Source organism: Apodemus sylvaticus, chromosome 4, assembly GCF_947179515.1.
Source record: "Apodemus sylvaticus chromosome 4, mApoSyl1.1, whole genome shotgun sequence".
In the NCBI taxonomy this organism is placed as follows: Eukaryota; Metazoa; Chordata; class Mammalia; order Rodentia; family Muridae; genus Apodemus; species Apodemus sylvaticus.
Genome location: NC_067475.1, coordinates 130,207,469 through 130,220,257, shown reverse-complemented (window position 1 = coordinate 130,220,257; position 12,789 = coordinate 130,207,469). Strand labels below are relative to the sequence as shown.

The 12,789-nt window shown below is 50.2% G+C and overlaps 1 protein-coding gene across 1 annotated transcript in view; it reads left to right on the top strand.

Annotated features, from left to right (window-relative positions):
• The first annotated feature begins 1,696 nt into the window (after positions 1-1,696).
• Positions 1,697-12,789, top strand: part of Fat4 (FAT atypical cadherin 4) — a 131,173-nt gene continuing 120,080 nt past the window's right edge. Inside the window, exons 1-2 of the mRNA XM_052180593.1 lie at positions 1,697-1,747; positions 2,111-7,304. Coding sequence (XP_052036553.1) covers positions 2,130-7,304 — 5,175 coding nt within the window. The 5' untranslated portion in view covers positions 1,697-1,747; positions 2,111-2,129. The remainder of the gene's footprint in view (positions 1,748-2,110; positions 7,305-12,789) is intronic.

Sequence of the window (12,789 nt, the reverse complement as noted above, 5' to 3'; positions counted from 1 at the left end):
AGGGGGAGAAAAGCCCCACAGGGGATCAAAAATTCCAAACTAGGTTTGTAAGAGGAAACTGTCCCCGCAGAAGCTGCCATTGTTTCAGCTGAAGCCTGCAGACTGCTCCGCGGACAGGATGCCAGCTATGAGCCTAACCATGCTGTGAGTGCCAGCGTGCCCTCTCTTCCTTCAAGAAGTTGGAGCTTGACTGGCATTGAGGCCTTGGTGTCTCCCGGACAAGAGGGACAGAGAAGAGGGGCCAAGGCTCACGAATCGGGAGGAGCTGGGGTTCTGCGGGGTTCTGTGAGCAGTTTGCTCGAACACTGCCCCTGGCGAGGACACGAAATGGTTAAAACTCAGCAGCGAACACAGCCCCTGGCGAGGATACGGAATGGTTAAAACTCAGCAGCCGTGCACATTCCCAGACAGTCTTTGCCTAATCCTTCCTCCCGCGTTAACAGACCCTCGCCCCAACCTTTCTTTTATTTCCCTCGACCCCCCTCCACCGAGTTATTACCAGCCTAACAGCCTAATGGCAACCCCAGCTCTGGACACTAAACTTATTTATTTCCAAACCTGACCCCACCCCATCTATTCCGCCGCTGCCTCTTGCTGTGTGATTGCGCCAACGCCGGCCAAGGTTTGACCAAAAGGGAAAATAAATAAATAGAAAGGAGTTGGGGGTGGTCGCCTCCTTCTTAGCGCCTCCGCCGTGGGGCTCGCCCACCTCCCGCCCACGGCCTCGAAGACTACGGTGACGAGCGTCGCCCCAGCCAGTGGCGGCTAAAGGCTAGGGCGGCGGGGACGCGGGGCGGGGCTGTGGCCAATGAGCGGTAGTGGGGCAGGGCCCGCGGGTGACAGGACCAGAGCAGGGGAGTGGCGGCCACTGGAGTCCGGGAGATCCGAGGGGCGAGCAAAGTTTCTCAGTCCTGCTCGCGATCGCGGACAGCCCTCCCCCTCCGTGTGTGCGCGCGTGTGTGCGAGTGCGTGTGTGCGCGCAGCGGGGAAGGGGCGGGGAGAGTTCGGGGGACCTGGAGAGGCAGCCGGGGACTCGCCTGGCTCCAGATACATAGAAGTGCCACCTCGGAGCCCCGGCTGCAAAGGAGCGCGTCCACCCGGCGCCCCGAGCAGCTGCCCCGCACCTCCGCGCTCCCATCGCCCGCGGGGACCGCGACTGAGGGACCCACCCCACTCCAAACACAAAGCCTGGAGGATTACAAAGTGAAACTGACCCGGGACAATAAAAGCACAGATCCCTGGACAAGGGCGAGGAGCGCTCGGGGGCGCTGGTGCCCGCTGACGCCCGGGGAAGAGTCCCTGGCATGGTGAGGGGAGGGGACTCGGGGACTAAGCGCTGCTGCTGCTGCTGCTGTTCGACCCCCACGGCGCCGAGGAGGAAGGGAAACCGGCGCTCAGTGGACCTACAAATGATGCCGGCGCGGAGGTGAAGGATGCCGAGCAGCGCCAGCGGCAGCCTGGGCTGGACCCCGGGCTTCGACCCGCGGCGGGAGGAAAGGCAGCCCGGGCTGCCCGCAGAGCCACGGAGCTGAGAGCTGCGAGAGCCGCGCTGGGGTCGGGGAGCCCTGGCTGCCTCCGCTGCAGCGGGAGGGACCGCGATCCACAGACGACCTTCTCGGCTCCCCCAGAGCGAAACCGCACGGGTCTTCATAGCTGCCTTCCTCTCCCGGCGGGCGCCCCCGCTCTGTCTCCAGGGTGCAGGGGCTCTGCGGCCCTTGGCCCTGCGCATTTTAGCGTCCCGTTCCGGGTAAGTTCTAAAGTTTTTGGAGAGACGTGTGTACAGTAAGAGACTCCTCAGATTTCCCCAAATCCAGGCCGCCTCTCGCAACTCCAGTCCACGGCCAGGACGCTCAGAGTTGGGATTTCAATCTAAGTGTCTGGAGGCCTGGAAACTTTCACCAGAGAGCCCAGGGATGCTCCACCGCCTGTCGCCTCACTTTTTGCGCTGCGGGTCTCGCCGGCTACCTAGAGCCATCTCCAGAGCGCCTGTCCATCACCCACTCTCCTGAACTGCAGAGGTCTCCGGCCAAACTGGCTTTTTTACTGGCGCCACTCTGAGAAGCCCTCCAGTCCATCCCGTTTCCTTCACCTTGTTTCTCTTCTTCTCCAGGTTCCTGGAAACTAGGACCATGAACTTGGCCGCAAACCCGTCTCCCGGCCGCAGGAGGCTCCCGCTACCCTTTCCATCTCTGTGCCAGCTGTTAAGAGTCTGGGGACTGCTGTCGCTGCTCCCGGGCCCGGCCCGTGTCCAAGCGGCCGAACAGCGCCAGGTGTTCCAGGTGATGGAAGAGCAGCCCCCAGGGACTCTGGTGGGCACCATCCCAACGCGTCCTGGCTTCACCTATCGGCTCAGTGAAAGCCACGCCCTGTTCGCTATTAACAGCAGCACTGGAGCGCTGTACACCACCGCTACCATCGACCGCGAGAGCCTGCCCAGCGATGTGGTCAACCTGGTGGTCCTTTCCAGCTCGCCCACGTACCCTACCGAGGTGCGAGTGCTAGTGCGTGACCTCAACGACAACGCTCCAGTCTTCCCAGATCCCTCGATTGTGGTCACCTTCAAGGAGGACAGTGGCAGCGGGCGTCAGGTCATTCTGGACACCGCCACCGACTCTGACATTGGCTCCAACGGTGTTGACCACCGCTCCTACCGCATCGTCCGTGGCAATGAGGCGGGCCGCTTTCGCCTGGACATCACCTTGAACCCCAGCGGCGAGGGAGCGTTCCTGCACCTGGTGTCCAAGGGCGGGCTGGACCGCGAGGCCACACCTCAGTACCAGCTCCTGGTAGAGGTGGAGGACAAGGGTGAGCCAAAGCGGCGGGGTTACCTTCAGGTCAACGTGACTGTACAGGACATTAACGACAATCCCCCGGTGTTTGGCAGTTCCCATTACCAGGCGGGGGTGCCTGAAGACGCAGCTGTGGGCTCCAGTGTCCTGCAGGTGGCGGCGGCGGACGCAGACGAGGGTACCAATGCGGACATCCGTTACCGGCTGCAGGATGAAGGAACCCCCTTCCAGATGGACCCAGAGACGGGGCTCATCACCGTGAGAGAACCGCTAGATTTCGAGGCCCGGCGACAGTACTCCCTGACAGTTCAGGCCACGGACCGGGGAGTGCCCTCCCTCACCGGGCGCGCAGAAGCGCTTATCCAGCTGATGGATGTCAATGACAACGACCCGGTAGTGAAGTTTCGCTACTTCCCTGCCACCTCGCGCTACGCTTCGGTGGATGAGAACGCGCAGGTGGGTACCGTGGTGGCTCTGCTCACCGTGACCGACGCTGACTCCCCAGCAGCCAACGGAAACATTTCAGTGCAGATTCTCGGGGGCAATGAGCAGCGCCACTTTGAGGTACAGAGGAGTAAGGTGCCCAACCTGAGCCTCATCAAGGTGGCCAGCGCCCTGGACCGCGAGCGCATCCCCTCGTACAACCTCACAGTCTCGGTCTCGGATAACTCCGGGGCGCCCCCTACAGCCGAGGTCCAGGCGCGCTCCTCTGTGGCCAGTTTGGTGATTTTTGTCAATGACATCAATGATCACCCTCCAGTCTTTGAGCAGCAAGTGTACAGAGTGAACCTGAGCGAGGAGGTGCCTCCGGGGAGCTATGTGAGTGGGGTGTCTGCCACCGATGGCGACTCTGGTCTGAATGCTAACCTGCGTTACAGCATTGTCTCTGGAAATGGGTTGGGCTGGTTTCACATTAGTGAGCACAGCGGCCTGGTGACTACCAGTGCTGCGGGGGGCCTTGACCGTGAACTTGCTTCCCAGATTGTGCTGAATATCAGTGCCCGAGACCAGGGGGTCCATCCCAAGGTATCTTATGCCCAGCTTGTGGTAACTGTTCTGGATGTTAATGATGAAAAGCCCGTGTTTAGCCAGCCTGAAGGCTATGAGGTGTCTGTTGTTGAGAATGCTCCAACAGGGACAGAGCTGTTGATTCTTGGGGCCACAGATGGGGATCTGGGGGACAATGGGACAGTTCGCTTCTCCCTGCAAGAGGCTGAGAGTGACCAAAGGCTCTTCCGCCTGGATCCGGTATCTGGGAGGCTGAGTACTATCTCCTCCCTGGACAGAGAGGAACAAGCCTTCTACTGTCTATTGATTCTAGCCACAGACCTGGGTTCCCCTCCCCAGTCCTCCACAGCTCAGGTAAATGTCAGTCTTCTGGATATAAACGACAACAGCCCTGTGTTCTACCCAGTCCAATACTTTGCTCATATCCAGGAAAATGAGCCTGGAGGTAGCTATGTCACCACAGTGTCTGCTACCGACCCAGACATGGGTCCCAATGGAACTGTAAAGTACAGTATATCAGCTGGGGACAGGTCTCGGTTTCAGATTCATGCTAAGAGCGGGGTCATTTCTACCAAAATGGCCCTAGACAGAGAAGAGAAAACAGCATACCAGCTTCAAATAGTGGCCACTGATGGGGGCAATTTACAGTCTCCCACCCAGGCCATAGTAACAGTCACAGTGTTAGATACACAAGACAACCCACCCGTGTTCAGCCAGGCTGCCTATAGCTTTGTGGTCTTTGAGAATGTGGCTCTGGGGTATCATGTGGGCAGCGTTTCTGCAACCACCATGGACCTCAACGCCAACATCAGTTACCTCATCACAACCGGGGACCAGAGAGGTGTCTTTGCTATGAATCCCATCACAGGGCAGCTGACCACGGCAAGTGTCATTGACAGGGAAGAACAGTCCTTTTATCAGCTGAGAGTAGTGGCCAGTGGCGGGGCAGTCACGGGAGATACTGTGGTTAATGTCACAGTGAAAGATTTGAATGACAACGCCCCCCACTTCGTCCAGGCAGTGGAAAGCATCCATGCCGTGGAGAACTGGCAGGCAGGACATAGCATCTTCCAGGCCAAAGCCGTGGACCCTGATGAGGGTGTCAACGGTAGGGTGCTTTATAGCCTGAAGCAGAACCCAAAGAACCTGTTTACTATCAATGATCAGAACGGGAACGTTAGTCTGCTGGGTGCCCTAGATGTCCACGCTGGCTCATACCAGGTAGAAATCGTGGCCTCTGACATGGGTGTCCCCCAGCTCTCCTCCAGCGTCCTTCTGACAGTTTATGTCCATGATGTAAATGACAACCCGCCAGTGTTTGACCAGATTTCCTACGAGGTCACACTCTCCGAGTCAGAGCCTGTCAATTCTCGATTCTTCAAAGTACAAGCTTCGGATAAAGACTCTGGAGCAAACGGGGAAATAGCATACGCGATCACAGATGGGAACAATGGGGAGGCCTTTGGCATATTCCCGGATGGCCAGCTGTATATAAAGAGTGAATTGGATCGTGAACTTCAGGACAGATACGTGTTACTGGTTGTTGCCTCTGACCGTGCAGTCGAGCCTCTGAGTGCTACTGTAAATGTCACTGTGATTTTAGAAGATGTGAATGATAATAGACCTTTGTTTAACAGCACCAATTATACATTTTACTTCGAAGAGGAGCAGAGCGCTGGGTCGTCCGTAGGCAAAGTCAGTGCTGCGGACAAAGACTTCGGGCTGAATGGGGAAGTAAGGTATGCCTTTGAGGTGGCGCAGCCAGGTTTTGAGTTGCATGCGGTCACTGGGGAGATCACCAGCACTCACAGGTTTGACAGGGAATCCCTCATGAGGAGACGGGGGACAGCAGTGTTCAGCTTCACGGTGATAGCCACGGATCAGGGCCTCCCACAGCCCCTCAAGGACCAGGCCACTGTGCATGTGTACATGAAGGACATCAATGATAATGCCCCCAAATTTCTGAAAGACTTTTACCAAGCTACAGTATCGGAGACGGCGACCAATCTGACCCAGGTCTTACGAGTGTCTGCCTCCGACGTGGATGAGGGAAATAACGGCCTCATTCACTACTCTATCCTCAAGGGAAACGAAGAGAGACAGTTTGCCATAGATAGGTCCTCTGGACAGGTGACTCTCGTAGGCAAGTTAGACTATGAGGCAACCCCGGCCTACTCTCTCCTCATCCAGGCCGTGGATTCAGGGGCCGTCTCCCTCAACTCGACCTGCACCCTGAGTATTGATATTTTGGATGAGAATGATAACAGTCCCTCTTTCCCAAAGTCAACACTCTTTGTGGATGTTTTGGAAAACATGAGGATTGGCGAACTTGTATCGTCGATCACTGCCACTGACTCTGACTCGGGTGTCAATGCCGATCTGCACTACACTATCACAGGGTCAAACAACCACGGGACTTTTAGTATTAGCCCCAACACTGGGAGTATCTTTCTGGCCAAAAAGTTGGACTTTGAGACACAGTCTTTATATAAATTAAACATAACAGCGAAAGACCAGGGGCGGCCTCCTAGGTCATCCACGATGTCTGTGGTGATCCAGGTAAGGGACTTCAATGACAACCCCCCAAGCTTTCCTCCGGGAGACATTTTTAAGTCAATAGTGGAGAACATCCCCCTTGGTACGTCTGTAATTTCTGTGACAGCGCATGACCCCGATGCGGATATCAATGGGCAGCTGTCTTACGCCATCGTCCAACAGATACCCCGAGGCAACCACTTCAGCATAGATGAAGTCAAAGGAACCATCTACACCAGTGCTGAGATCGACCGGGAGTTTGCCAACCTCTTTGAGTTAACCGTAAAAGCCAACGACCAAGCAGTGCCAATAGAAACCAGGAGGCATGCTTTGAAAAACGTGACCATTTTGGTGACGGACCTCAACGACAATGTCCCAATGTTTATATCCCAGAACGCACTGGCTGCAGACCCTTCAGCCATGGTCGGCTCTGTCCTGACTACCATCATGGCTGCAGACCCGGATGAAGGTGCTAATGGCGAGGTGGAGTATGAGATACTCAATGGGGACACAGACACCTTCACCGTGGACCGCTACAGTGGAGACCTTCGAGTGGCTTCTGCCCTGGTGCCTTCTCAGCTCATCTACAACCTTATAGTGTCAGCCACGGACCTGGGCCCGGAGAGGAGGAAGTCCACCACAGAACTAACTGTCATCCTTCAGGGCCTAGATGGGCCAGTTTTCACACAGACCAAGTACATAACCATCTTGAAGGAAGGGGAGCCCATCGGCACCAATGTTATATCCATAGAAGCAGCCAGCCCCAGAGGGTCAGAAGCCCCGGTGGAGTATTACATTGTTTCTGTTCGTTGTGAAGATAAGACTGTTGGACGTCTCTTTACCATTGGACGTCAGACTGGTGTCATTCAGACTGCCGCCATTTTGGATCGGGAGCAGGGAGCATGTCTCTACCTGGTGGATGTTTATGCCATAGAGAAATCATCTGCCTTTCCCAGGACACAGAGAGCAGAGGTAAGAGCTTGTGTTCTTTTATTTTGTTCTGAGTGGGTTTTTTAAATTGTTTTCTTCATATTTACTCTCTATGATTCAACTGGGTGTTTATAGCTACTTTTATAAATAGGGACAATGTGAAAATGTTGTCCCACACTGACGGTTTCAGAAAATGCAGCTATGATCCAGGTTGTCCTCAATAATGAACTTTTGATGTCCCCTATCAGCAATTGTGAGTGGAAGGCTACTTCCACCTCTTTGGTCATTTGCAGAATTTAATAAAGCCCATTTGTGTGAGCAGAGCCACTATACTAACCTAGATCTCTCTCTCTAAAAAAAAAAAAATCCAGCTTGTGGCTGGAAAGTGTCCGAGTTAAGAAATCCCTGTTCTGAGGGGAAGAGCTTTGCTAGAACTCTGAATGGATTAGATTTCTGAGGTGACTGAGGCCGGAGTCTGCGAGGCAGCTTACATCAGAGCAATACTGACTTTCCCATCCTCAGCAAGCTTGGCAGATTCTTTATAGACAGTGAATAATTTCAGTGTACTGAGCCAAGTTTGTGGAGGTTTCTGACTTCTGCCCGCAGGGCTTACAAACTGGCATGGACCAAACACTTCCCTTTACCCTGCAAATGCAGGTGACTGTGAACAGTCAGAAGTGCCACTCTGATTCTTGAGATAGAAGAGTGTTGTTAAATGCTATGGTGCAGGCACGTGGGCTATCTCCAGGTGGGAAACAAGCCAATTCCGAGCCCGTCCCCCAGAAGGTGAAGACTGACGCCACCCTTCATAGTATCCTCGGCTGGCTTCCTCTCTCTTAAGCTCCTTTGTTCCAGGGTTGTGTGAAAGTCACCAAGAGTTGATACAACTCCCTTCTGGAAATCTCCATTGACGCTTGCTTTCTGAGTTCTTCCTCCCACTTCCCACTCTCCTCAGAGATGTTCTAGCATCTGTCACTCATCCAAGAATTCAAACTATCAAGTGTGGTTTCTGGTGCTTGGCAGAGATCCAGGTACAGCATGCTGGTGGATTGGAGGCTGCTGTGTTTATTTGCCTGCTTTCTCCTTGTGGGAGATGAAGGGTGCTCTGTTTGGAGTGCTTGCTTTTATTGTTAGCTTTTGAAATTCCCTGTGATTATTTGTTTTTTCGATCGCTGGCGGTATGCATCCTATGGACGGGACTCAGAGGGCGTTAGCATTCAGTAGAAATATAATTTCCAACAGTGGTGCTATTGAAAGTGGATCTCAATTTTCCTTTGCACATCTTGCCCCTGAGAGGCTTCAGAGTCAAATTGTCTCCTTACACCAAATTTCTTCTGTAAAGATCTTGGCATCAGAGATCTTCTTCTGTTCAGCTCAGGTCATGATTTATGTGTAATTTTACTTTGATTTGAGTTTATCCTGTCTCATTTTCTTCTCTGTAGTTATTTCAGAGATGAGCTGCTTTGATTAGTTTGAAAATCAAAATATTTACTGAAGATTGGCAATTAAGACTCTCTGGATAATGGCTGCATTTGTTAAATAGGTGATATGGTTAGGTGTTTATTTCAGTCGACTGCTTTTATCAGAGGAGTGCGGAACAAGGGAAGGACTGTCCCTGGATGCCACCAGAAGACCTATCATGCTGGTGATATGAACCCGTTTGATAGGGAAAGATTGGTTTGCCATAAATGTGCCAGTCAGTGATACCTCTGAAACATGCATAAAGACTAAAAATAATCATTACAAATCATTTCTGTTAGGAATGGGGACAGTATGCCACAGTGTCTCTTTAACCTCAATTAACATCAATATGACAGTATTCCTTTGGGCTTCCTATGCCTACTGCATTGAGAAGCCAAAGGAGAATCAACCTTTATTGATTGAGTGTGTGTGTGTGTGTGTGTGTACATTTGTGTAAATGTGTCTGTGCAAGAATGTGCATTTGTGTATTTGTTAGTTTCTCTTTCTCTCTCTCTCTTGTGTATGTGTGTGACTATGTGTGTGTATCTGTGCCTGTTTCTGTGTGTTTGTTCCTGCTTGTGTGTGTGTTTGTGTGAATGTATCTGTATATGAATGTGCGTGTTTGTATGACTGTTATCTGTGCATGAATGTGGGTTTCTGCATCTCCTTCTCTTTCTCTCCCTCTTCCACTCTCTTCTCTCTCTCTCTCTCTCTCTCTCTCTCTCTCTCTCTCTCTCTCTCTCTCTCTCTCTGTGTGTGTGTGTGTGTGTGTTTGCTCATGGCACACCCATATATCAAGATACCTTCCATATACTGAAGTACTCAAATTGTAAACCAACTTTGAGTTCCTCAGGTACATCCCTGTTGAAATTTAAAGCAAATGTTTATTTCTTATGCCCAAAGAACACTGAAAGCAGTGGTTTGGAGGTAAAATTTCATATTATTATTGATTATATTTTCCCACATATAAATTAAACTAGTTAGTTTCTCGTCACGTTCAATTGATTTATGATGATTCTGCAAAGAGAAGCCTTGATGGCAAGGGAGGCTTCTGCACCGTTTGTTGGCACGTTCAGACTTTCTGATGTATTTGAAAACACACATGTGTCTGACCTGATCGAAGTCCAGGCTGATGCACGTGGCTCAGGCCAGTGTCACGGCAGATCACATTCTGTGTGATAGGAGGGTCAGGAGAGAAGGTGGACAATTGGCCTGCTTTCTGTGTCTAGCTCCAATGCTTGGTGTGGGCACAGATTACATGTGATATTGCTCACTCGGGACATCTGCCCAAGGGACACATTCTCTCACTCTGCCTGTCAGAGCTAAAGGTTGGCAGGGGCAGGAATGCCTTCAAAGTAGTTATGTCTTTTGTAATAGGTCAATTAATTAATTAATTTTAATTAAAATCTAAAAATATGTTTTGTTTACAAATTGCAGCTTAGGGTTTCAGATAGATGTCATGATGACCAGGGGTTTTGTTTTCACCAGTCTTTGTCATTTCAGAGTCTTATTTTTTTTTACCCAGCATGCAGTAGGGGCTACAAATGTGTTACTACTGAGTAACCATGACCAGAATATAGCATCCTCGCAGAGGAGTGAGTCCGAGAAAAGCTGTGGAAAGGCATGATGTTGGAGAATTTGACCTACCAGTTGAATATGGGCAGAGAATAGTAATTATCTCTGCTCTACAAATGAAGTAAGAATTGTCAGAAACTCGAAAGAACAGAGGGAAGTGAACGGGTGGTCTGACATATGGTGACCTTGACTGATAGGGGGCTGCTCACGGGGTCACATACCCAGCATTCCAGGCTGCCGATCTCTGGGCCCTCTTATGTTCCCTTTGAAACTCTCCAAGGGTTTCCTGATGAAGAATGTCTCTCAACTATTTTTCTTAAAAAAAAAAAAAAAGTTGTGGTGGCTTGAATGAGAAATGTCCTGCATAGGCTTCTGTATTTTGAAACGTTTAGGAGGTGGAGCTTTGGTAGAAGAGTCACTGGGGGAGGCACTGTGACCTTATAGCCCCGCCCTACTTCTGCTCATGTCTCAGCTTCCTGTTTGTAGGTGAGATGGGATCTCCCAGCTTCCGGTTTCCGCGACTTTCTGCCATGTTGTCCTTCACTAGTGAGGTTTATCTCTCTATACCATAAGCCAAAATGAATGGTTTTGTCTGTAAGTTGCTTTTGTTTGTGGTATTTCATCTCATCACCAGAAAAGCAACTAATTTGCTAGTTTTAACGAAGCAACAGAAAAATATAGGATACTGATTTATTAACATTATAGGGACCATAATGTTCTTTTTTGTTTAAAGGCATTACATGTTCAAAATTCAAAATAGGAAGCAATGATGTCCCACATTTAAAACTTTTCTTTGGCTCATGACTTACAGAATATAGCAGGAATCTCAAACTTTTTTCCTAGTTGAATACAATGTGTTGTTTTTGTTTATTTTTTATGTTAAAATATTGAGATCAATCTATACTCAGAAAGTATAGTCGAAAGTGAGTAGAATAATGGAAAAGTATTTTAATTTGGTGGCCTATTCAGGTAATTATTGATTTTACCATCCCTGGAGAGACAGCGCCGTGGGACTTAACTGGCAACCCACCAGAAAACCAGTCAGCTGCTTTTCCCATGTAGTTATGCGAGCATTTGTGGTCTATGTCTTGTTGCAAATAGATCTTTCCCTGTTTAAGATATGCCAATCAGCCAATTGTGATTCAGAAAATACTGGTGTAAATGACAGAGACTCTGTGAGACAGGAAAGTTTTTTTGGTAGTTTATTTTGTGAATTCCAAACATTCTTGTTTTAAATGATGGATAATCTAACATTTTGATGAATATGTTTGTGCATGTGTAAGGATGTTTATTTGTGAGTACATGATTATGTATAAGTGTGTTTATAGGTGTTAAACGCATATATGTGAATGCTTATGTGTGATTGTGTGTGACTATACACAGGTATATGTTTGTTTGTATGTATGCATATGTGTATATATGTGTGTTTTTTATGATATAGTCAAGACTTCCTAGTCTGCCAGTTTATTACATAGAATTTATTTATTTATTTTTTTGTGATGAGAGCACAAACTCACTTTATATATTTCACAGTGTATCATCAATAGGTGTGGCTGCCTTGTTATATATTAAGTCTCCTGAAATACGTTCCTCTTAATAGCAGTGGTGTATGTTTGATCCACATCTGGCCGTCTCCTGTCCGAATACTCCAGACTCTAGGGAGTACTCTCCTCCTGTGCCATCAGCTCTCAGCTATGAGCGAGTCACAGAGATCATGCGGCCTCTTGGTGAAATCACTCAGCATTGCATCTCCAGTCTCATCCATGTTGCTGCAGTTAGGAGTCTCACTGCTCTGACAAACATGGAGTATCATGCCCATGCATCCTGTGCTCTTCAGGTGGTCACATGGGTTGGTTTTATAGTCTGTCTCCGTCATACTGCTCCATTAGCAATGTGGATTTGTCTGTCCAAGGCCTGCATTTCATTCCTTCAGGATACTGTATCTGTATCCTGTGGCATTTCTTTTGGGTTGGTACAGAACTTCTCTAGTGTTTTCTTGCATTCCACTGCTACAGTTCAGTTGTTGTGGGCTTGGTCCCTAAGGTGTCGCTACTGAGGTATGGTGGAACCCTGCAGAGGTGATGCCTACAGGGAGGCACTTAGGATATTTATGACAGCCTTAAAGGACACCAGTGCCATGACCCCTTCCTCTTCCTCTTTGTTCTCTGGCTCATGATACAGCTAGTTCCTGCCAGCATGATCTTCTGACTCAACCTTTGGCTCATCACTGGCCCAAATCAAGGATGCCAATGGTCATGAACCACAGCCTCTGCACTGGCTGGTTCTGTGTGTCAACTTGACACAGGCTGGAGTTATCACCGAGCAAGGAGCTTCACTTGGGGAACTGCCCCCATGAGATCCAGCTGTGGGGCATTTTCTCAATTAGTGATCAAGGGGGGAGGGCCCCTTGTGGGTGGTGCCACCCCTGGGCTGGTAGTCTTAGGTTCTATAAAAGAGCAGGCTGAGCAAGCCAGGGGAAGCAAGCCAGTAA